The sequence below is a fragment of the Trachemys scripta genome, chromosome 2 (genome assembly GCF_013100865.1).
Source record: "Trachemys scripta elegans isolate TJP31775 chromosome 2, CAS_Tse_1.0, whole genome shotgun sequence".
In the NCBI taxonomy this organism is placed as follows: domain Eukaryota; kingdom Metazoa; phylum Chordata; order Testudines; family Emydidae; genus Trachemys; species Trachemys scripta.
This window is the reverse complement of record NC_048299.1, coordinates 231,172,810-231,198,454: the sequence shown is the minus strand read 5'-3', so window position 1 is coordinate 231,198,454 and position 25,645 is coordinate 231,172,810. Positions and strand designations below refer to the sequence as shown.

The 25,645-nt window shown below is 40.6% G+C and overlaps 1 protein-coding gene across 1 annotated transcript in view; it reads right to left on the bottom strand.

The window, feature by feature from the left end:
- Positions 1 to 1,998: 1,998 nt before the first annotated feature.
- The window catches only part of PKIA (cAMP-dependent protein kinase inhibitor alpha), a 54,373-nt gene continuing 30,726 nt past the window's right edge, over positions 1,999 to 25,645 (bottom strand). The window contains exons 2-3 of the mRNA XM_034763162.1: positions 8,428 to 8,605; positions 1,999 to 3,801 (exon numbers count right to left, since the gene is read on the bottom strand). Of these exons, the coding sequence (XP_034619053.1) occupies positions 3,722 to 3,801; positions 8,428 to 8,578 (231 nt within the window). The 5' untranslated portion in view covers positions 8,579 to 8,605 and the 3' untranslated portion in view covers positions 1,999 to 3,721. The remainder of the gene's footprint in view (positions 3,802 to 8,427; positions 8,606 to 25,645) is intronic.

Here is a 25,645-nt window from a genome sequence, read left to right as displayed (position 1 = left end):
AATTGCCACTGCCGATCGCGGCTTTTTTTTTTTTTTTGCTTGGGGCGGCAGAAATGCTGGAGCCGGCCCTGGGAGAACATAATAGAACAGAACAAGGGAGCAAAAAAGGGCCAGAAACCTTAATGCAGCATACCCAGGTAAGGGAGGCAGAACACATGGGACACTGTTAAGGTGAAACAGTGACTGCACCATAGTTAATGCTGTGTTACAGAGCTCAGCTTTAACAGGAGCTTTAAGCCTTCATTTTGAACAGTCTCGTTGAAATGGCAAACACGAAAATATAGAATAGAAACTTTGAGCAGTATTTTCATGCTGGTTTGATGAAAAGTGAATTGATACCATGAGATTAAAGTGTTTTAAAATCACCCCCTTTGGGCATTTTTCCTTTGTTCTTCTTTTGCAAGAAATCTAAAACACCCTGAGATGTGTCCTATGTAGCAGAACATACTTCCTCCACTCAAACTTAAAACATTGGAAATTAGTTAGAGGAAATCCTTTCCACCTTCCCATTGCCTGCAACAGTGCTGCTGGCATACTTATGGCACAACTACTCAGATGCATAGAATGTGTGAAAGTCAGATTTGCTGATCTGTTGATTTAAAAGCATTCAAGGATCATTGCTAAGATTTGACAGAGTGCAAGTTTGATGAAATAAAGGTTCTTACTGCTTTTCTGGTAGCTGTTGGAGATGGAAGTGAAGGCCTTATAGAGTGTGTTATCAATAGCACAGGCAAGATGAAGGTGGAAAGGAATGCACAAGCATTTCCCTTAATTTCTTATTTCCATGCTTTGAAGGTTTTGGTAGCTACATCGCGTCCTGCTGCAACCTCAGCCACCACTAAATGTAGTTTTCCATTTGTTAATAGGACCAAGGAAGACAATATGGGGAAGAGTATGAAGGACAGAAATGTGAGGGGATAAGGGAACACTATGAAAGAAGAGCCCATGGAGTAGCCCACCCGAACAGTTGTAGCCTTTCTACAGAATATAAGTCACTCTATTAAGTCCATGTTAGTTACATCCTATAGGTTTTTAGAGTAATTTCTATAGAATCATATTGGATTAAAACTCCTAAACTCTCCAGGACTTTTCCCACAAGAGAAGGGACAATAAGGCATAGGAAAGGTAAAGGACAGAGGATGGGGCAGTGGGGATTTAGAGACAGCCAAGAAGGGACAAAATTGCATATTTAGGGCACAATTCTGCCACCCTTCCTCAAGTTAAGTGGTAACTTGAACTGAGGTTCTGTGATGCTAGGGAGACAAGCAACTTATATGTAGAATTCTTGCTATAAAACAGCGTAAAGTGCCATCTCAGTGTAGAAGCAACACAAATAGGTTCTTAGAAAAACAAGAAAGGTACCATTTTTCCCTTAAGAGGAGAGTAGGAAGCACAGAAAGATGGGAATAAATACAGGGGAAAGAACAAATACTAGTTAGAGATGGAAGGAGAAAATGGAATTCTAGTCCATGAAATAGGAGACTGAAGAAGGAAAACATACAGAGATGGGGAAAAAATTGAGAAAATAAGCAAGGACAAACACTTGGGCTAATGCATTGTATTTATTCCTGTTGGTACTCCTTCTCTATGGCATTTTCCTGGCAAACATCCAACAGAGCTGTAAATCCGGAGGAAGGGAATAGCAAAATGATTTGTTGGGGACTAGAGTCTTACTTCTTTGCACTGTTAGTGCTGGGATGACATTAATTGTTTCATGCCACAGTGGAAAATCATGTGTCATCGTCCCTCCCCCCGAATGTCAAGTCCTGATGCAGAAGTGAGGGGAAACCTTTGAACAACAATTTAGTTTCCTTCAAAGGGACTCCAAGGGAAACCAATCATGGCACAATTAGTGAGAGTTTATCAGCAGTTAGCTTGAAAGGAAACAGGCTATTCCTGCAGGCACCAGGAATGCTATGAGTTTGACAGCTAGGTATCCAACTTCCAGACAACAGGAGGTAAAAGGGGCCAGTTTGTGCTAATGAACCACAGGCAAACTGCTGGTTTGTTATTTATTAACACTAATAAATGAGCTCATAATACTGATCAGAGAGTTTACACATCTCACAAAAAATTTCATGTGACAAGTATCATGATACATATTGTAGAAACAACAGCCATGGCCATAACAGTAAAGAATGTTTCATTAACTGATGACTAATATACCAGAAAGCAATCACACTAGTAATTAGTAAGAATTTACAAACATTAAAAAGTGCATAAAATTTGAAACCAAAGGAAAAAAAATGACATCACTGTCTGTTAATTAAAAAAAAAAAAAGGCTTCTCTTCTTTTTACTCTGTGATTGGTGCCCATGCAGTTGCCACAGTAGTAGTCATGCTTCTCACTCACCTAGATCAGGGAGACATGGGATTGCTCCAAGACTAAGCACTAGTGTAGATCTATGGCCTTTTTTGCCCAGGGGAAATTGACCATCATAGCTATTACAGAACACCTTATTCTAGAATAGTTATTCCAAAGTAATTTACACAGGTGGACACATTATTCTGGAATCACAGTGACTTTATTCCAAAATAAATAAATAATCTTCTCAGAAAAGCAAAGGAGTTATTTTGGAATAAAATCGCTTTCATTCTAGAATCGAAAGTCCACAGAGGGGAGTTATTCCAGAATAGCTTCAATTATATCAGAATAGTTATTCCAGAATGGTTGTTCTGGAACAGCCAGGCTGGTCAATTTCTCTCATGTAGACAAGAGCTAGGTTTAACAGCAGGAACCACAGCTTCATCAGCACCACTGGCTTCATTATTTTCAAATCAATGTTTTTCAAACCATACAGGTTATATGTTTACTCTAAAACAACAATAATAAAATGATTGGACTTTATTTTATTAAAAAAAAAGCCCAGAGAAAGATTAATAAATCAGAGAAAAAATACTGGGAAAAAACAAAATGTAAAGATTCAGCTCGAATCCCTGATCTGCAATTAACTACAGTCAAGTGGCTGACCTGTACCACAGACACAAAACATACCCAACTGAGGGAATATTCACATTAGTGAATCACTCTGAAGGCTCATCTAGTAATAAATTGGAGTGCTGATGAGTCAATAGTTTTAGGCATAATCAATTTAGTGGTTGACATTTTAATTTGTCATGTGCAAACCACCACATTATGCAAAAAAACAGCCCTTTCAAACAAGTGGTAGAAAAATTCACAGTAACAGAAATATTCTTCATAAGCATTTGAGACAGGGCAGGGTGGAGCTTATAAGTTGTACAATACAAAACATTGTAAATAACAGCTGTAAATCACAGATGCAGAGTTCTAAAACCAGTGCTTTCTATATAGTTCTTTTACTAGGTGATCACTTTGGCCAGAGAATTTTAAACTCTGAGGATCACTCAAACCTTTGCCACAGAACACAAATTAAATCCTCTGATGGTTCAAAGACCATTTGCTACAAGAATTATCTACTTTGTTCTACTTTCTACAAGCATTCCCATCAAGTGGTTGTTATGAAAAGATTCATCCGATGACAATGTCCCACGATTAGTAATGTTTCAACCATTGCTAATGACAGAGGTAGAACAAATTCTGTCTGCTGTCCCCATTTTTAGCATTATGTTGAGCAGGTTCCAGCAGTGAAACGCATCCATTTTCTTTTCCACCAGCTTGCTCATGGAAACAAATTTGTTCCAGTAAACTCCTGCAGTCTGAAAACATCCAGCAGCTGCTCCTGTCGGTCAAAGTTGGACGTCAGCTTTCTTGTTTCGCTGCTTCCCCCTGGGTCTCCCCAGCTTGTTCAGTTGGGTTTCTTTGTGCATCTCCTTCACCTTCTGCAATGAACAAACAAAGGAGGGAATAATGGGGGGGAGGGGAGGGTGAGAGGGAACAACCCGTTTTCAGACTGATCCATTCTAGATCTATATTTTGCTCCTGGAATAAAATTTTATCCTTTGCCAAATTTAAGATTTGTACAGTGTTATTGTAGCAGTGTTGGTCCCAGGATAGTAGAGAGATAAGATAGGTGTGGTAATATCTTTTATTGCACCAACTTCTGTTGGTAAAAGACAAGCTTTCAGAAGTTGATCCAATAAAAGATACTGCCTCACCCCCATGCTCTCTCAAATTTAAGAGGTGTCAGAAGATATCTGAGAAATCAAGCCAAAAGGAGAACTGCAATGCTGACAAAATAATGGTGCATTTAATTCAAATATGCTTTAAAGATACCCTATATTGATTAAATATCAAGACTGCATATTTAAAGACATACCTTGACAAACCTATTTCTGGCTGAACAGTTATCGTCTATCATTACAAGTAACATTAAGATTACTAAAACTGAAAGATGTTAACAGTTTTCTAGGTTTCTTTACTACGTTAATTTGACTATATAAGAAAATCATTGTTTGTACTGTGCCTAAATACAGCTATCTGGTGGGCTATACAATTATGGTAGACAAGTACCATATTAAACAATATTGGTACAATTATTTTTTAAATTCATTCACTGTATGTAGTACTTTCTCCACGGATCACACTCCACATATGCCACTACTTCTGCTGTCTCATTATAAGCCACACGAATGATTTGCAGACTGGAAAATATGTCTTACAGTGATAGACTTAAGGAGGTCAGTCAATTTAGTTAATCTAAAAGAAGGTTAAGAGGTGACTTCATAATGGCCTATAAGTACCTACAGGAGCAGAACACATCTGATAGTAAAGGGCTCTTTTAGCAGCTAGATAAAATCCAATGGTTAGAAGTTGAAGCTAGACAAATTCAATTTGAAATAAGAAGGTAATTTACCATTGAAACAATTTACCAAGCAAAGTGGTGGATTATTCGTCATCTGTACTCTAAAGATTGAATATCTCCTAAAAATAGATGTTTGAATTACAGCATAAATTATAGGGCTTGATGCATGAATTACTGGGTGAAATTCTATGGCCTGAGTCATGCTGAGGTCAGATTAGAGGATCATAAGGTCTTCTGGCCTTAAACATCTAAACATTGTCACAGGGTGTGTCAAGGCTGATTCCCCACTCGGGCAGTTAAGACTGCAGAAGGTAGGGGCCCGCAAGGATTCTAAAAATGAATACTGGCCACTCCAGGCTTGTATTAAACTCCCAAGGTTACAGCTTTTCTCTGACCTTTGCTTGGTAAACGCTGTCACCACCCAAATGCAAAACCCCTTTGAAATCCAGGAAGGCGCACTTGGGAATTCTCAAGCCCTTTCACCCTCCTGGGGGGAAGAGCTGAGAAAGGAAAACAAAGAAATCAGCTGTTGTCACCAGCTAATTTAAAAAAACATGCACAAACCTCTTGGGACATCAAAAATCCAATCCTGTTTTTAAAACAAAAAGAAAGAAAATACATCTGGAATTTAGGCTTTTGCTAGATTTAAAAAACTCACTTACAAAAATTAAACATCAAGAATAACCTTCTTGAGGTCTACTTTAAAGGTTACAGCAAAACAAAAGCATTTGGGGTTAGCACAGAGAAATCCACTAGCCATCAGAAATAAACAGAAATAAACCTAATCACGTCTTTCTAAACATTCCTGATCTATTTACACATTTGGAGGTTCCAAATAAGTACACCTCTACCCTGATATAATGCGACCCGATATAACACGAATTCGGATATAACGCGGTAAAGCAGCACTCCGGGGGGCGGGGCTGGGCTGCGCACTCCGGTGGATCAAAGCAAGTTCGATATAATGCAGTTTCACCTATAGCATAGTAAGATTTTTTGGCTCCCGAGGACAGCGTTATATCTGGATAGAGGTGTAGTTCCAGGTATGATCTGTGATCATACCTGGCTTAAAGCTTCTCATAGCATAACTGCTCCCTGTTCCCCTCTTTCCCGGAGAACAACAGCACACAAAGGGTAAGCATGGGAGGTTGCTATCTGGATGCATTCAGTAACATTGATGCTTATTCTATTAATTATGGGCTGACTTGTAGATAACACTTTAAAAAAAATTTTTTGTTGCCATCCTTTTTCTCTGAACACCTGTCAATATCTGCATTGCAGCAACTCCTCAGATCCTGCAGTCTCCTCTTCCCCAACCCACCATTATCAATGACCAAACAATTAATAGGGATTCTATTGGCCTATGGACACCTACTTGAAGATAAAGTAAGTCTCCTTTTCCCAGCTGAAAGCTCTGAACACTTTCCTCGCCTCAAAGCCTCCCGTGTTTGTTATCTTTTTGAACACTCTAGTATATATTGACAAAAGTGGCTATAAAATCCAATTTTCAGTGTCCTCTCTGGCTCATCCCATTCCACACACACTGAACAGTTCTGTAGCTTTAACATTTCTCTTGTCCTGCAGGGAGAATTGTGGTGAGTAATAACTTCCTGCACATGGTTCTGGAGCACAGGTGCAATATTAAGGCTCCAGGAGCGAATTTTCCTTTAAGGATTCTTCTCAACTCATTCCACCACTGACCAATCTAGAACGCCAGTTGTCTTGCATTTGCCACCACTGATGTTTGCTCTTTGAGGCTCACTGAGTGAGATATAGTATTACATCCAAAAATCATGATTGGCTTAAAAAATAAATGTTAGGTTCTTTCTATTTACTTTCTGGTTTCTGAGGTTCCATGGTGCTCTTGGGCCATGTTTTCAAGCCTTTTTCCTGAAACCATGAGGTCAAATCTTATTTGAAAAAAAATTTAAAAAATTAAAAAAATTAAAAAGTAAGCTGAGATTCTCATGCACTGTTTTGATTCCAGCAGGTGGGTTTTAAGAAATGAAATATCACAAGACTTGCAATAAAATTGCAAGAGTTGGCAACATTAGAAATACTTTAAATATCGCTGCTAATGACCTCTCTGATCAATCTCTAATTTATTTTCCCTTACAGATATTCTTGGCCTTTTATGGTCCATCATCTTTCCCAGAGGTCACATCACTGACTTAAGTTTTGATAGGATTATCTTTTCCTCTACTCATTTTTACTGATCCAAACTTAAGCTATCATTCCAATTCTGTATTGCTCTGCCTAAATCAACAGTCCTGCTTTACTCTGAGATGCCTGGACCCTCTCAGTTTTCACAAGGAGGCATCCCTCTCAACTTCTCACCTGCCAATTCTGTTCCCTACTCTCTATGATGCAACTGCATATACTGCACCTGTAACTTTTTTTTTTCCTCTTGAGCAATTTGTATCCATCTAATCTCATAAACCAACATCTCTTACTGTACTTTTTAACCTTGGTATATGGGTCACTTTAGTTAAGTCAGGTGCTGGGCTAGTCTATGCTGAATTCTGAATTAAACAAATGCTTCAAATTGGGTTTCATGGTCTATTTTGACAAGGTGAAAGCTCAGCTCACTGAGCTAACAACTTCTATGAGCACATGAGCATAAAACCCTGCTCTCTGTTGTCTGGCATTACTGAGGGCACAGATGTCTCAAGTTTCCTATTGTGGCTTCCCTACTTATCCAATCTGAAAAGCAATTCTCCCATAGGAATAAAAGTCACATTGCTGCAAAAAAATGACAGTACGTATTTATTTTAAAAGAACTACATTTCTCCTCCAATTAGGGCCAAACAATCTGCTGCAGGTGGAGTAAGTATAGGCTTATGTCAGGGCCATTAGAATCGGAGGGAAAAAAATGTCAATATTCCCCACACACACACCTGTAGTAAAATCAATAGGAAAAGAAGCTTCAAATAAAACAAAACAAGAATAATCACGAGTATCACTGTCTTTAAACTGCTGTACAAATAGTAATTACTCCTCACAATAACCTTTTAGATAGGGATGTCTTATTCCCATTATACAGTTGGGAAAAGAAAACAGAGAGAAAGCTTAAATGAGTTGGTGCAAGCCCACGCAGTGTACAAGTGGCAGAGCCAATGTTAAAAAACACAGAGACAAACACACACACACACACACACACACACACACACACACACACACACCTGAACAACTCAGGCATGCCTGGCTCCTAGGCTGTGTCCACTAGCCTACCCCATAACCTCCAAAGAGGCAAGAGTGGGTGTATAATTGAACATTGGAGACTAAGCCCCCCCCCCCCCACAAAAAACAAAACAAAACACAAAAGCCCACATTAAAAAAACCAACCATAAGAGCATTTACAATTATCTTCTGAACTGACTTTTAACCTTATTCTTTCACAGTGGAAAGAACATTTGATCTTCCATAAGCAAAATCCTTATATAGATCACCAGCTCCAACACACTGTAGAAAGTCACTACTCATTTCTGTTGTGTCTCAAGTTTGGGAAGAGAAGCCATTTTTAAATCTGAGCTTCTGTATGAGTGGCAAAACCCACTGATTCTGCAACATCAGATGAAGGGTTGGAGATTAACCATTCACCCATGGGGAGCAGTGTGTGTATGCCAACCAGATTTACTAAATTACTAATTTATTTTATTTTCTCTTTTGTGAACAGCTGAAATAAAAGAATACAAGTGCTTACCTCTTTTATTTATATCAAGTTCTGATAACTTTAGGGATAGTTCACTAGAGTTCCCACTTGTAGAGGACACCAGGATATCATGTATTGCATTTCTTCTACCTGTTCTTCCTGAAGCAATAAAATCTGCATATGTAGATTCCACATCAGTCATTGCTAACAAATATCCACATAGCAGTACCTAAACATGGAGCAGAAAAAAGGTCCATATTTAAAACATGGGAAAGACAAGAAGGACAGGGAGGCAGAAGAGGATAACTAGATGCCTCGGATCATGAAGAATGAAACCTTTAAAAGGTAACACAGAGACCCCCCTCAAACTACTGAAGTTGGCAAATTAAGAGAATAAAATGAACAAACATAAAAAGAGCAAGGATGTTGTACAACAAATGTTCTTTCCTAAACTATTTTGACAACTGTAGTTTAAATATTTGAAAGAATATTTCATAATACATTCATAAGTGTATTTTTTTAAATGATAAATTTAGTACCATAAGAACTCAGCTATTTAGTGTTTGCTGGGAGGTGGGAAGAGAGTGGGAGTTGGAAAGAATTCTTTTCTGCGTGAAATACAAGGCAGAAGAATTAACAGAGTTTGAATTAGTGAAGTTTTGCTTTGTTTCTGCATGTTTAATGTTCTTCCCTGCAGTGGAGAGGTTGTGCTTTGATAATGTTGGTACTGTATATACCACTAGGGCTTCATAAGTTAATTTGCCTTGCTGTGGTATCGGCTCCAAAGTCAATGCATTGCAATAAAGCCACTGAAGTCAGTGGAGCCATGTTGATTTACACCTACTGAGGATCTGATCTGCACCATCTCCTCGTGGTTCAATACCTCTCCTCTCCTTTCTCTTTACGGGAGAATGTTCTTGAAAAGTCATTAAATTGTGTAGGCTTCCTTTTGACAATCATATTTCTTTTACATGCCCAAACTCCATTAGCATGCTAACCTAAAGCTTCCTGCAGAGATCTAGATAGCTAGGTTTCATTAAAGAAATTTCAGACAAGTCAAGTCTGCTACACAGGTACGCGATAGAAAAGGGAGCACGGAGATCCACAAAGAAGAAGGAAGGAGCATTACTCCTGGGAGAATTCTGTGCCACTGCGCATGTGCAGAATTTATGTCCCCTGCAGATTTGATTGCTTCCCTGCAAAAAAATGACTTTCTGACAGGGACACAAAGGGAAGCCACAAGAGCTGTCATGCGACCCACACCAAGAAGTATGTTTTGGGTGCCCAGGACAGCCAGCAGAGAGGCAAATCACTGTGGGGCAGTGGGTAGGACTGGGGAAGACCCAACTGGTAGCTCCTACCCTACACCGGCTCAGCTGCTGGTCTTGGCTGGGCTGGGCAAGACGGGACTTCCTCTTCCCCTGCAGGGCCATGTCAGACCCACCCCTAGATGTCTCCCCTCGCTGTAGGAAGCTCTGAAAACTCCCTCACTCTCCCCCCCCCGCACTTCCTGCACCCATCACTCCTCAGCTGCAGTGGGAGGGAGCTGCTCCCCCATCCGCCCAACCCCTGTGCATCCAGACCCCCTCATACCCAAACCCTCCCGCCGAGTGTCACCTCCCACCCGTACCCAGAACCTCCCTTGCTGAGTCCCAATACCCAGAACCCCCTCCCCCCCAACAAGCCCTTGTGGATCCAGATCCTCCCCTCCCCCAACGCACCCAGATCCCTCACTGAGCCACCTGCACCCAGACTGCCCCACACAGAACCCTCTCAACCCACACCTGGATCCCCACACTAAGCCCCTCCACACTTGGATCCTGCCCATTCATTTTAAAAACAAACACTATCCTCACAAACCTTGTCCATTTCCACCCTGCTTTTGTTTTCATTCCTTAGCTCCCTCCAGCTTTGCCCAGCCAGAGTCACTTAATCAGCCTAGTGTGCCATATTGGAATCTACTGACGAGCTATTTGAGAAGCCAGAGAAAGGGGACGATGTACAATATTTTATCTGGCTAAATATAGCCATATTGAATATCATTGTCAGAGTGACTTATCCACAAAGAATTTCAAGACTATGAATCTTCTGAGAATGAACTAGTGACACTGTGTCACACGCCAAATGCTGAATGGCTGACGTAATTTCACTCCTGGGAATGAGACCCATGAAACAAGAAACCTGCTGTGAAGAAACAGGGAATTAAAAGAGGTCAGCAGTGACCAAAAGCTTGTCTGATATACTCAAAATGGTGCTGTGCCTTTCAGTTAACCAAAGCTTTTTTGGGCTTCACAATAATCCGTGCCAGGATATATGTACTGATTCCTGTAATATGTTGTCTCCTCATAACAATGTGAAACAGTTTAATAACTTACTGAATTTACTATTTAGTTCAGCCCCAATCTGCAAATATGTTTTTTTTTAAAACAAAATAAATAAATGGATTAAAAGCATATAGGGTGGGGATGAGAGGATGAGGATAATGGTGTCATTGCCAGCCAAAGGTCAGGTTAAAATCCAACACAAGACTTCAGACTTACCTGTCCTTTTCTCCAAAACATGTCAAACTTGACATGACCAGAAGACAGAGATTTACTACTTGATTTTAATGCATCTTACTCAAGTAATAATTGTTTGGTACTTTTATTTAGGGCAGGTTTCAAGAACACTAAGTGCAAAGCCAATGAGTAAGTGTCTAGCCACAGGAGCCGCTTCCCAAAAACAAATAGCTTGAATTTTGATGCTAATATAGCACCAGTCCCAAGTCTACACAGCAACTGTTCGTTGCCAGGATGCTGCCTTAATCTGTTAAATGCAGCAGCAGCACACTGCCAGAAGGAGCATTCTTTCATTCTGCAGAAATCTGTACATCGCTTTGCTGATTACAGTGGATTTGCTCACAAATTGATGAAGCACACACTATTGCTCAATTTCATTTAGAATGTTTTCAACTGTGTTTCGCCCCAGGTGCTTGCAATACCCTCACCCCCCATACCAGTTATGGTGATTTCTAGAGGAAACATGGCTCATAGTTTTAAAGGGCTACCCTTAACTTTCCCTCAGAATTTAGAAACCAGGATGATTTCTCTGTCATGGGAAGAAATTAGTGACAAGTGGCCATCTTTCACAGTGGTACTACTCTAGAGCCTCCTGCCTCGCCAGATTTACTGATCTACAGCTCATACTGCCAAAATCCAAGGATCTCCATTTCCTTCCTTCAGAGCGCCTTTATCCACCAGATCTACTAGATGACAACAAACAGGGAAGTGGTTTCCTCCAACATGAACATCCATACCACTCCAGGAATTAGGTGTCAGGAGATACATAAACACAGTCTTTATTTCACCTGCGTAACTGGAGTACATCCCTCTCCCCAGTATGACTGAGTTACACCAGGCCTTGGATTAGCTTTGCCTATAGGGTCCTTATTTACATATTAACCATAAAATAGTTATTCAGTAGGGGCTGTGGATACTCAGCACTCCTAAACTCAATAGGAGTGGAAAGCATTCAGTAACTCTGAAACACCAGGCTCATTGTAGAGTACGGTTAGAACAGGCCACTCCCACATCATGGCAGCTGTCACCCTAACCTCAGTTTCTTCTCCTGGTTCTCCATCAATTCACACATGAACCCAAGAGTTTATTTAATGTTTCCCCTCTTAGATCTGTTTTATTAAGTCATTCTAGTTCCATAACCTAAGTTTGCCTGTGCTCCCAGATACTAAGGTTGCTTCCCTGATCAGTGGGGCATCATAAATAATCCTCCTCTACCCTGCTAGGCTTAGGTCTTTTTCTCCCCTAGTTACCAGGGTTCCTACAGCCTTTGTTCCAGGGACTGCAGCATGGCTGCCCTTGGTATAGGGTTCTCTGCTTCCCTCTTTCAAGGGACTTTGCCTAAAGTCTGGCAAGCTTCTCTAGCCTGCCACCATCCTGGCTGTCCTGCCAGAGAGCCCTTCTGATCTCAGCAGGTCTCTCCCAGGTGTCAGCAAGAAGTCCATCTTCTAGGAGGCACTGCCTCCAGGTGGCATTCAGGTGACCTTTGACTCGGGTGCTTGTGAGAGCTTGTGGTTTCAACCCCTTACATGCTGAGCTCACACTGTGACAAGACCTCTTTTCTGATGGCAGGTATTGGGTCATTTCACAAGTTCAGATATTAATGGGGTTTGGCAGCAAGTGAAATTAAAAAAATCCCTTGGTATGTAGGGGAATGTTGCGTGCTACCAGGACGCAGAACAGTAATGGGCTGCTCAAAGCCTTCCTAGCAAACTTTTGAATAATGACTACATCATATTCTTTTTTATATATCGATATAAATAAAATATATACATACTATATTACAGAGAATTCAGGAGTGTTTTTCATGTTATTCTAGGGTAACAACGAATATGAACTCCTTTTGGAGTATCCCATCAGAAGTATCTCAAGGCATATAACATGAACACTTCTGAATTCTCATTTTAAAATGTACATATACATAACTCATCACTTATTATAGTTATGTTCCTGAAAAATGCTACTTTAAGCAAATCGATGTTAAGTTAATTCAATTTCCCCATAAGAATTAATGTAAATGAGGTGGTTAGGTTCCGGAGAAATTTTTTTCGCCAGGAAAAAGACCACACACACACACGTACGTACACAGTATAAGTTTTAAACAAACAATTTAATACTGTACACAGCAGTGATGATTATGAAGCTTAGTTGAGATGGTGAAATCAGAGGGTGGAAGAGGGGGGGATATTTCAAAGGTAATGCCTTACTGCTAAATGATGAACTAGCACTCAGCTGAGCCCTCAAGGGTTAACACATTGTTGTTAACATAGTCTCATACTCTACAAGACCCCACGAATGGAGGGAGGAGACACAGCATGGGAGAGAGAGACAGAGAGACACACCATGTGTGTGTGTGTGTGTGTGTGTGTGTGTGTGAGTGTGAGAGACATATACCGTGTGTGTGAGAGACACACACACACATTGCCCTTTTAAGTACATTACCTTTTTAAGTAGATCAGCAAGTTGAGACAGCAGTTGCTGCCAGCAAGCTCCCTCCATCGTGAACCCTGTCATGTCCTCCCCCAGCTCTATGGAGATGGGGTAAAGGAGCAGGGGGCAGAAGCGGGGGAAGGGGGATACCCTGACATTAGCACCTTTCTTCCTCTCCACCCTCCGCACAGCAAGCAGGAGGCTTCTGGGAGCAGCTCCAAGGCAAAGGGCAGGAGCAGCACAGGGCAGTGGGGGGAGGGACAGCTGAACTGCCGGCTGCAATTGATAACCTGCTGGGCAGCTGCCGCACAGGGAACTTAGGAGAGCTATGGAGGGCTGCCAGTCCACCCTGGTTCCAAGCCCTCACCAGCTAGCTCCAATGGGCTGCTCTTTCTGCAAGCAGTGTACAATGCAGGCAGCTGCCAAACAACATTATAAGGGAGCATTGTGAAGCTTTAAACAAGCATGTGCTCTAAATGATCAGCAACGCAGTGTGCAGAGGCGGTCAAAAAAGCAAACAGGATGTTAGGAATCATTAAAAAGGGGATAGAGAATAAGACTGAGAATATATTATTGCCCTTATATAAATAAATGGTATGCCCTCATCTCGAATACTGCGTACAGATGTGGTCTCCTCATCTCAAAAAAGATATACTGGCACTAGAAAAGGTTCAGAAAACGGCAACTAAAATGACTAGGGGTTTAGAACGGGTCCCATATGAGGAGAGATTAAAGAGGCTAGGACTCTTCAGCTTGGAAAAGAGGAGACTAAGGGGGGATATGATAGAGGTATATAAAATCATGAGTGATGTGGAGAAAGTGGATAAGGAAAAGTTATTTACTTATTCCCATAATACAAGAACTAAGGGTCACCAAATGAAATTAATAGGCAGCAGGTTTAAAACAAATACAAGGAAGTTCTTCTTCACACAGCGCACAGTCAGCTTACGGAAGTCCTTACCTGAGGAGGTTGTGAAGGCTAGGACTATAACAGCATTTAAAAGAGAACTGGATAAATTCATCGTGGTTAAGTCCATTAATGGCTATTAGCCAGGATGGGTAAGGAATGGTATTCCTAGCCTCTGTTTGTCAGAGGATGGAGATGGATGGCAGGAGAGAGATCAATTGATCGTTGCCTGTTAGGTTCACTCCCTCTGGGGCACCTGGCATTGGCCACTGTCGGTAGACAGGATACTGGGCTAGATGGACCTTTGGTCTGACCCGGTACGGCCTTTCTTATGTTCTTATGTTCTTAACGTAATAAGGAAACAACGTTAACCGGGATGATGTTAAGTGAGGAGTTACTATATTATATTGAAAATGTATTTCTTGTATATAAACTAGCCATAATAGTAATAAAGGTACTGCTGAGAAGATTCTTTTTTTAAAACCCACAGAAATGAAGTCTGATCAATAGGCTTGGTTTCCTAACACATATGCTGCAATATTTATTGACAGCTTCTAATTTTTGTGCCTGTATAATCTCCTTAGTGTTACTGAAGCACAATTTTGTTTTGTGTTGGCATTTTAGGCAGAACCATGAGACATTATTCCTTAAATATGGAATATCATTGACATCACCACAGAAATCCCCTTTCACGGCGATGGCTTGATGACTGGAAGTCTGTGATTGATTTAGTGCAACCACCACCAAGCAATTACCATTCCTTCTTAAAACCCCTTTTTTTCATTCTCTTTGGGACAAGTGGAATCTGGCTTTTAGTACATACATTAATATTTCATGAAACATTATTTTAAATTTCTTACCTAACTGCATTAACCTGGTCTCCTTGGATAAAATCCTGATTCTACTCCCATTGCCTTCAATAGGGCCAACTTTTCATCCCTTAACTTTAAAGGTTCTTTTAAAAATGAAATGTTTATAAATAACCAGCTACCAAGTGTTATTGAGGAATTTCCTGACATTTTTCAGTAACATTATCTGCTGGACTCAATTAAACAACAATTACTAACAAAATATTGAAAACATAATAAAAATATAATTAAAGTATTTTCTAACACTAATCTTTAGCATGGAAAGACTGGTAATGATTGTATCATTACAGCTGCAACCAGGGGGGTCTTTCAAAGGCCATTTCAAATTCAGATTTTCATGGTTCAAAGTCTTCCAGGTTAACTCTTACAGTGAAATATTTTAATTCATTCCCCTCCCCTCTACCCATTCTTCCTGAAAACACTAACAGTTACAAAATGTTTAATTTAAAAATGACCTCTCTGAACCAAGCTCAGATTTTGTGATCTTTCTTCCATTCTTCTCCATAGTATGATCAAGTTACAGCTCAGGATTTGATGGGTCATACTATACCTAATTGTACTTTTTATAGGTTAGTTTTGTTATTGGGGTGGGGAACTAAAGCTCATTAAATTACTGCACAAGTCTAGTGAATCTGATGGAGATAAAAAAAAAACCTACACAGAATGCTCACATACTGTCACAGGGCCTGCTCCTACTGAAACTGATGGGAGCAACTGAATGTCACAGGGAGCAGAATCAGACCCCCAGGAATTCAGGCAGAAGAGGAGACTTCCTAAGATCTGCAGGGGGAACAGAAGAGAAGCTCCACCACAACACACCTTAGCAGATGCACAGAATTGGTGCTCCACTGCTGTTCCTTCAAATACCTTCTTGACAAGTCTTTCTGCTTCCATCCTTTGATCTCACTAGCCCAATTTATGGGATAATATTCATCATCCTTTTATACACAGTTTATTGTATCCCCAAGGTTTCCTAGCAATGTGTGTTACATTTCTTTCTCCGATACAATCTGGTTCTACTGGGAAAACTGGAACACAGCCTGACATTTAGTTGGACCGTGGTGTAAAATCCTAACTCCACTGAAGTCAATGACAAAACCTTCTATTGACTTTAAAGGGGCAGTATTTTACCCAGTGACTTTACTGCTGTTCTCAAGAATCTGGAAGTGAAAGCATAAAATTATGCCACAACACTGACAACTTTTCAATGCACGTTAAAAATCAATGCCCAGAAGCTAACCAGACCAGTAGTATATCTGGTGCTTGAATTAAACCTGTTTCAGGGACTGGCCCCTCTATTGGAAAGTCTATTGTTTTTAACCTGTCATTGCCTCACATCCATGTTTTGTCAGTGTTTCCATAACTATCACAAAGGAAAGAAACAATGAAGGCAAAAATACAAGACTGTGAAGAGTGTCTTCAGTGTAGGATTTGGCATGTGTTACCGGCAGCAGGAAGAGGTAGTTTTGTTTGCACTAAAAATTACCGTAATATAAAACCTCACAAGATACAATCCTCCCTGCTCTCCCCCTCCCCTCACAGAGCTGAGAATTAAGAGTGGATTTTTCAGCTTTATTAAAAAAAATTCTCAGGGTTTAGCAGATAAACTTTGTGTCATGATCTGAGCATCATTGAAAAATACTGATCTATATTCAGCTTTCATATAGGAACATAAAACCCTATCCATAATACTATGCAAGCAATAGAGGAGTTGTACAATTACGTTTTTAAAATAAAATTCAATGAAGATTCAGCTTCCCTGTAAGCTCTTTCCAGTCAACAGGAAGCCTCTGTGACTATGTTTCCTACATGAACTAATAATAGATTCTAAGGCTAGATGGGATCCCTGTGATCATATATAGCTCAGGCCATAGAACTTCCTCAAAATAATTTCTAGAGCAGAGCTTTTAGCAAATCATCCAATCTTGATTTTAAAATGGTCAGTGACTGAGAATCCACTACAACCCTTGATAAATTGTTCCAATGGTTAATTACTCTCACCATAAAAAAATTTATGCCTTATTTCCAGTCAGAATTTGTCTAGCTTCAGCTTCCAGCCATTGGATTATGTTATATCTTTCTCAGTTAGATTGAAGCTCATTATTAAATATTTGTTTTCCAATTAGTAGTTATAAACTGTAACCAAGTCACCCCATAATCTTCTCTTTGTTAAGCTAAATAGATTGAGTTCTTTGAGTCTATCACTAGAAGACATGTTTTCAAATCCTTTAATCATCCCCATGGCTCTTTTCTGAGCCCTCTCTTATTTATCAACACCTTTCTTGAACTGTGGGCACCAGAACTGGACACTATATTCCAGCAGCAGTCACAGCAGTGACAAATACAGACAAAAAATAACCTCTCTAGTCCTACTCAAGATTCCCCCATTTATGTATTCCAGGATCACATTAGCTATTTTGGCCACAGTATCACATTGGGAGCACATGTTCAGCTGATTTTCCACCATAACTCCCAAATCTTTTTGGGAGTCACTCCTTTCCAGAATGGAATCTACATTCTTTGTTCCCAGATGTATACGTTTATATTTACTCATGTTAACACATATATTGTTTGCTTGCACCTAGCTTACCAGGCAATCCAGATCGCCTTGACAGTGACCTGTCCTCTCCATTATTGACCACTTCTGCAATTTGTGTGTCATCTGCAGACTTTATCAGTGATGATTTTACATTCTCTTCCAGGTCATTGATAAAAATGTTAAATAGCATTGATGAAGAGTTACTTGCTATGGAGTTAGAGCAAAATGGGTTGTCAGAGGAACCTCTGTTGTTTTAAATCCATTTTGCAGTGTTATGCACCTTGTGGCAAATAAATCATACTTTGTTTTGAAGCAACTGCTTCTGTGTCACTGCATGCTGTTACTGTCCACAGGCTCCCAAAGGGAAACTCTTGCATTTGTCAAGCCTGCTGGGACTGCTTGATGTAACCTGGGAGATCCACTTGAAAAACAGTTAGATCCTACCTCAAAGAGAAATGGAGGCACAAGCCTGTCACTTGAAAAGGGTGCACTATGGAGACTTGGAAAAGAGGCTCAAAAGGGACAGTTCTCTCATGGCCCATGACATGGAGAAGACAAGGGGACCTGATCAGAACGAGATAGGGAGCTGTGATATGTAGGAACTTCGACTTGGTACGGCAAAAATTGGCTGACACAGGTATACATCTTAAGAGGGAAAAGTATATTTTTCAGGCTGCTGATATTTACCTAGGACACAAAATTAATGCAACTGGCTTACACCCAGTAGAAGAGAAGGTACAGGCCATTACTGAAAGTACAGTAGGTACACGCCATTACCAAGATCACCACCAAAGTCAGTGTCCAAACTGAAATCTTTTCTAGGCCTGCTAAATTATTATGGTAAAATTTTATCCAACTTAGCATCCGTATTGGCTCCATTACACAAACTATTACAGAAAAGGATAAAATTCCAGTGGGCTCAAAAACAAAAATAGTTTTTGCAGAAGCAAAAAAGAAATCGCTAATGCAGGGGTCGGCAACGTTCGGCACGCAGCTCGCCAGGGTAAGCATCCTGGCGGGCCGGGCCAGTTTTATTTACCTGCTGACGCGGCAGGTTCGGCCGATCGCGGCCCCCACTGGCTGCGGTTCGCCGTCCCGGGCCAATGGGGGCGGCGAGAAGCCGCAGCCAGCACATCGCTCACCCACGCCGCTTCTCGCCGCCCCCACTGGCCGCTTCCCGGACAATGAGAGTGCGGAGCCAGTACTCGGGGCAGGGGCAGCATGCCTAGGAGCCGGACCTGCTGGCCGCTTCCGCGATGCAGCGTGGTGCCAAGACAGGTAGGGTTTAGCCTGCCTTAGTGCTGCTGACCAGACCTTTAATGGTCCCATCAGCGGTGCTGACCGGAGCCACCAGGGTCCCTTTTTGACTGAGCACCTGCAGCACCCCCGGGCCGCCCTTCCCCCTTCTCTCCCCCCAAGATTTAGTCGGGGGTATATAGTACAAGTCATGGGTTATGAATATTTGTTTACTGCCTGTGACCTGTCCATGATTTTTTCTAAAAATACCTGTGACTAAAACATATTCTTACCTATGGCATCTGCCAGAATTCAGAGATGGTCTCTCACCGTATCAGTTTATGGCTAGGAGTTTGATTATAAACCTGGAAAAGCACTGGGTAATGCGCATACTCTGAGTAGACTTCCTTTGTCAGATAGCCTACAGAAACCATCTTCTTTACTTCTCTAATCAACACAGCACAGATAAAAAGACAGAGAGACTCATTATTGTCTTGAGTGCAGAGAATGGTTAGAAATCACCGGACAAAGAGGATAAGCACAGAAATCCAACCTTATTACAACCGAAAGGAGTCTATAAATGTCCAGGATGCGTACTTATTATTAGGATCCCAGATAATCATACCTCCAGTAAGTAGACCAGTGGTGCTAAACTTGTTATTCGTTAGTAGTGCTGTATTTCAGGAATTTATTTTAAAAAACCACAACAACAAACGCAAACACAACAGAACTGCGCCATACCACCCTTCTTTCAATGGCCTAGCGCAGGGATTCTCAAACGTCATTGCATCGCGATCCCCTTCTGATAACAAAAACTACTACATGACCCCAGGACGGGGGACTGAAGCCTGATCCCGGCAGAGCCCCACTGCCCCGGGCAGGGGTGCCAAAGCTCAAGGGCTTCAGCCTCAGGCAGGGGTCCTATAACCTGAGCCCTGCTGCCCCCAGGCTGAAGTTCTCAGGCTTTGGCTTTGGCCTTGGGCCTGGTGTTTTAGCTTTGGCCCTAGGCCCCAGCAAGTCTAAGTCAGCCCTGGCGACCCATTAAAATGGGGTTGCCGCCCACTTTGGGGTCCTGATCCACAGTTTGAAAACCACTGATTTAGCGGAGCAGGCTGTGCAAATCATAGAAGCAGGAACAAAGAAGATGGCATATGATAGCATAGAAGCCAAGCCGGCCAGGCTTCTTTTCCAGTATTGCATGACACCACAAACCACAACAGAAAAGTCATCTTCAGAAGAATACAATCTGGACTCTACACTCAGCTCAAGCTGCTAACATGAGGGAAAAGCAGGCAACACAAGAGTTATATTATGATGTATGAGGTGTAGGTAATGCAGTATATATTCTTAACCAGTGAGGGCCACTGCAAAAATTATCAGGTCACATCGTAGCACAGCCAGGACCACTTTCTTGGGTGACTGATTTACCAGATGGGTGACATCACAATAAGGGTTGTCTGCAGCATCATGAGGAGTTAGGAATTCTCATTCAGATAGGTTAAGGAACCAGGTGTTATGGAGTCATTAGACTATCCAATTTCTGCATCCAGAAATAGTGACAGGTTTCAGAGTAACAGCCGTGTTAGTCTGTATCCGCAAAAAGAAGAACAGGAGTACTTGTGGCACCTTAGAGACTAACAAATTTATTAGAGCATAAGCTTTCGTGGACTACAGCCCACTTCTTCGGATGCATATAGAATGGAACATATATTGAGGAGATATATATACACACATACAGAGAGCATACACAGGTGGGAGTTGTCTTACCAACTCTGAGAGGCCAATTAATTAAGAGAAAAAAAACTTTTGAAGTGATAATCAAGCTAGCCCAGTACAGACAGTTTGATAATAAGTGTGAGAATACTTACAAGGGGAGATAGAGTCAATAGTGAGATTGCTCAGGACAGGACCCTGTACCAACCACTATAGCGGACTTGGAAGTGAAGCCTGCAGAGACAGTTTTATCATCAGAAAGCTCTTCTGCACCTGCTACTGATCAAAGACCACAGGTGTTTCCACTGTATCATTTCAGAAGATCTCCCAAACTTAGAGACAGACTGGACTTGTAGTAATAAGGCAATTACACTAGAAAGGGCAGAATAATCCCTTGCAATTGCCTGAAGATTAGGTAGTCCATCCAAACCTATTAGGATGTTTTATTGTTATAATGTTAATTAGGGCTGTCGATTAATCACAGTTAACGCATGCAATTAACTCAAAAAATTAACTGAGATAAAAAATTAATCGTGATTAATTACAGTTTTAAATCACATTGTTACAAAAGTGGAATACCGCTAAATTGAAATTTAATAAATATTTTCAGATGTTATTCTACATTTTCAAATACATTGATTTAAATTAAAACACAGAATACAAAAAGTGTACAGTGCTCACTTTATCACTTTTACAGTGCAAATATTTGTAATAAAAATAATATAAACAAAAGAAATAGTATTTTTCAATTCACCTCATACAAGGACTGTAGCGCAATCTCTTTATTGTGAAAGTGCAACTTACAAATGTAGATTATTTTGTTACATAACTTTCCTCAAAAATAAAATGTAAAACTTTAGATCTTACAAGTCCACACAGTCCTACTTCTTGTTCAACCAATTTCTAAGACAAACAAGTTTGTTTACATTTACGGGAGACAATGCTGCCCACTTCTTATTTACAATGTCACCAGAAAGTGAGAAAGGCATGGGACTTTTGTAGACGGCATTACAAGGTATTTATGTGCCAGATATGGTGAACATTCATATGCCCCTTCATGCTTTGGCCAGCATTCCAGAGGACATGCTTCCATGCTGATGACGCTCATTAAAAAAAAAAAAAATGTTAATTAAATTTGTGACTGAACTCCTTTGGGGAGAATGGTATGTCTCCGATTCTGTTTTACCCGCATTCTGCCATATATTTCATGTTATAGCAGTCTCGGATGATGACTCAGCAAATGTTTTAAGAACACTTTTGCTGCAGATTTGACAAAACACAAAGACGGTACCAATGTGAAATTTCTAAAGATAGCTATAGCACTCGACCCAAGGTTTAAGAATCCAAAGTGCTTTCCAGAATCTGAGAGGGATGAGGTGTGGAGCATGCTTTCAGAAGTTTAAGAGCAACACTACGACATGGAAACTACAGAACCCGAACCACCAAAAAAGAAAAATCAACCTTTTGCTGGTGACATCTGACTGAGATGATGAAAATGAACATGCAGTCAGTAAGTACTGCTTTGGATTGTTATCAAACAGAACCTGTCATCAGCATGGACGTATGTCCTCTGGAATGGTGGCTGAAGCATGAAGGGGCATATGAATCTTTAGCGCATCTGGCATGTAAATATCTTGCGACGCTGGCTACAACAGTGCCATGAGAACGCATGCTCTCACTTTCAGGTGACGTGAACAAAAAGGCAGCATTATCTCCTGGAAATGTAAACAAATCTGTTTGTTTGAGCAATTGGCTGAACAAGAAATAGGACCGAGTGGACTTGTAGGAGCTAAAGTTTTACATTGCTTTATTTTTGAATGCTGTTGTTTTGTACCTAATTCTACATTTGTAAGTTCAACTTTCATGATAAAGATATTGCTCTGCAGTACTTGTATTAGGTGAATTGGAAAATACTATTTCTTTTATTTTTTACTGTGCAAATATTTGTAATCATAACTAACTATAAAGTGAGCACTGTACACTTTGTATTCTGTGTTGTAATTGAAATCAGTATATTTGAAAATGTAGAAAACATCCAACAATATTTAAGTAAAACTAGTATTCTATTATTAACAGTGTGATTAATTGCGCAATTAAAAAAATTAACTGCTTGACAGCCCGAATGTTAATGTTTTAAGTTTATTATTACTAATAATTTAAAGGGGGAGGAGTGTAATGTTGTAGGTATTTGTTATGCGTATTGCCACGTGGTGGCCAACGTGAGAATAGCTATTTACTGTTAGAAGCCCTAAGGCCATTATTGAGGATGCTCCAGGGGATTGGGACGGAGGGGGGCGGAAAGGTGTAATATGGAGGCTACTTAGTTGTCTACACGAACCTGTACCGGAATAAAAAAAAAGGGTCTCCTTTTTTCAGTTGTAATCAGTTTTTGGTCTCCATACACTGTAACAGGGATCCCCTAAGTCAAATATATGTACAATAATTCACCAGGTCTCTGCAGAGAGTTAGTAGCATAGCCCACTGATCATCATAATCTTTGCAAAATGTATGTATGAATAATATTTAAGGAATTGTGTGTCTATACTGAAAAATTAGGCTCTTTAGGTATGTAAGTTAAGACAGGTCACCAGAAGATGAAAAAATGTTCCTGACAGGTAGACAGGATAGACACTTATCTCTCTCTGGCTGGTCAAGTGTGTACTGTCTGCTTCACAATGGAAGCTTATCTACAGACTGAGCCGAATGCTAATCAAGAGACTGTGAAATCTTCAAGAAAGAAAATATACAGAAAGAAATAAAACAGCAGGAGGGGATCCTGTTTTAAAATAAAGACAGTGGATGGTTGGAGTATATCTAGGAGACCAGTGTACCACCAATGCATCTTTCCACTGAGGAGGCAAGAGGACAGTGTGACTTGTCTTACAAACGGAAGATCACAGCCAAGACTGGCAGTAATATTCTGGAAGGATTTTGGCTGAGCTTTGGCTCTATAAGACATGACAGGAACTAGTTAAGGAAGTCTAGGTTTTAGAATGTGAGTTATGGTTTTATTTTATATGTAACCATTTTGTTACCAGTATTTCTATTTGCCATCACTTGAATCTCTGCTCTTTCTTAAATAAAACATTTGCTTGTTTTCACTATAAACCTATCTAAGCGCTGCATGTTAAGCAGAACTGTGATCTATGGTGGAACTAGTAAGCTATGGGGGTACTTGTTCCTTTGGGAGCAATGATTCTGTGAATGTCCAGTGGACCAGGGCCCGGACACTCCAAGGAGATGCTCAGAGGGCTCAGGGGTTGGAAAATGCCTATTACTAACCTGCAGAGAAACAGCAGAACCCGTGCAGGCTAAGAGGGGAGTGCTTGTGTTGCCCATGGCCAGTGGAGTCAGGGAGCTGAGACACAGCAGGCGCAGACAAGGCTCCCCCATGCTAGGAGTAGGTGGTACCGGGATGTCTCACAACCCTGGGGAGCGCCATAATGTGTATTCTAACTACCTTCTAGGAACTAGACCAAGGCAAATTCTGTGGTACAAAACCTAACCCTTAAAAAGACCCCAGAACCTTGGTTGTAAGAACATTACAAAAAATATTTTTGTAACTTGCAGCAGACAACCAAATCATCTCGAGCCACTACCATGCATGACAGTTTCTAAATGCTTTTTACCAAAGGAAATCTTAGAACAGCAATGGTACAGCTGCCTAGATCAACTACTGCCATCTGAATTTTCTATTCCTACCGTGGAGCCATTCTGCACCAGCAGGGACTAGATAACCTAATAGATCTTACTCCTGTCTCATCTTGGATTTCCACTAGTCTGCAAATGGATACTTATCCTCAATAAACCTTATCCCCTATTGTGGCCTATGTCTTTGTAATTGTAGATGTATATTGCTCTGCTATGTAATGCACAGGTGTTAGTACTTTAAGCCAGTGGTTCTCAACTGGGATACAGTAGTCTAGAGAGGTTGGAACCACTGATTTAGGCAACAAGTAAAGAGAAACAGTTTTATTTTTATGAGCGAACAGGTGACAGAATAATTAAAATAGAGATGGCACATGAAAGATATATAGTACATTTTGTACTGCATTTTTTGTGGGGGGGCTGGCGGGGGTAGGTAAAGAAACAGGTCCATGGTGCAGGACAACTTCTATTCAGCAGAATTAAGGGGTATACTGGCTGAACATCCCTAAGTGCTATTACAGCTGCCGTAGTTTCTAACAAAGACAAATGCACCTTGTATGAAGAGTTCTAATTCAGGTTCTTTAAGCTGTTGACAACCCAAGGAATGTACACAATCTCTTTCATTCTCTAACTCCTGTAAAATCCAGGTACAGATACCTTATCAGAGATTTAGCATGCATTAATTGTGTGATCTTATTTTAAACAATATGAGAGAGAGTCTTGCTAATGTTTTCCATTGGCTTAAAATGTCAATAAAGCTAACAGCTAATGAAAAGAAATTAGACAATACTGCTGAGACTCTTCATTTCTTAACTATGTATCATGCCAGCCAGAGGAGGTAAGCTGTGTAGAGGACTCACTTAGAAGTCTAATAACATAGAAAATCATTTTAAGGTTACACATTACTAAATTTACAAATTACAATTACATCAAAAGATTGCATTAACATCATGGACCTTATTTATTAAAAATCAGATTCTGCCTGGCCCTTAATAGGGCCTCTGCCTAGAAGACACAATCTAGTCCTAAGAGCCAAATCTTGTTTCCACTGAAGTCGTAAACGAGGTTTTCCACTGAGGGCCATGGGACTGAGATTTGGCACTAACAGAATATATTTTGCTTTCACTCAGTTTTCTTTCCAGCTTTGCACAAAGACAAAGTCACCACAATGAATATTTTCTGTAAGATATAATGGGCCTGACTCTTTCACACTTGCACTGGTGTTATTTCTAAGCAACTCTCACGAGTGCATTACATTCAGTGGAGTTACTCACAAATTACACCAGTGTAAGGAGGAGAACAAAGCCAGATGCCTGCATGCTGTGAAATTGGCTTACAGTGTATCAGAAAAGTGGCAAAGTCCATAGGGGGG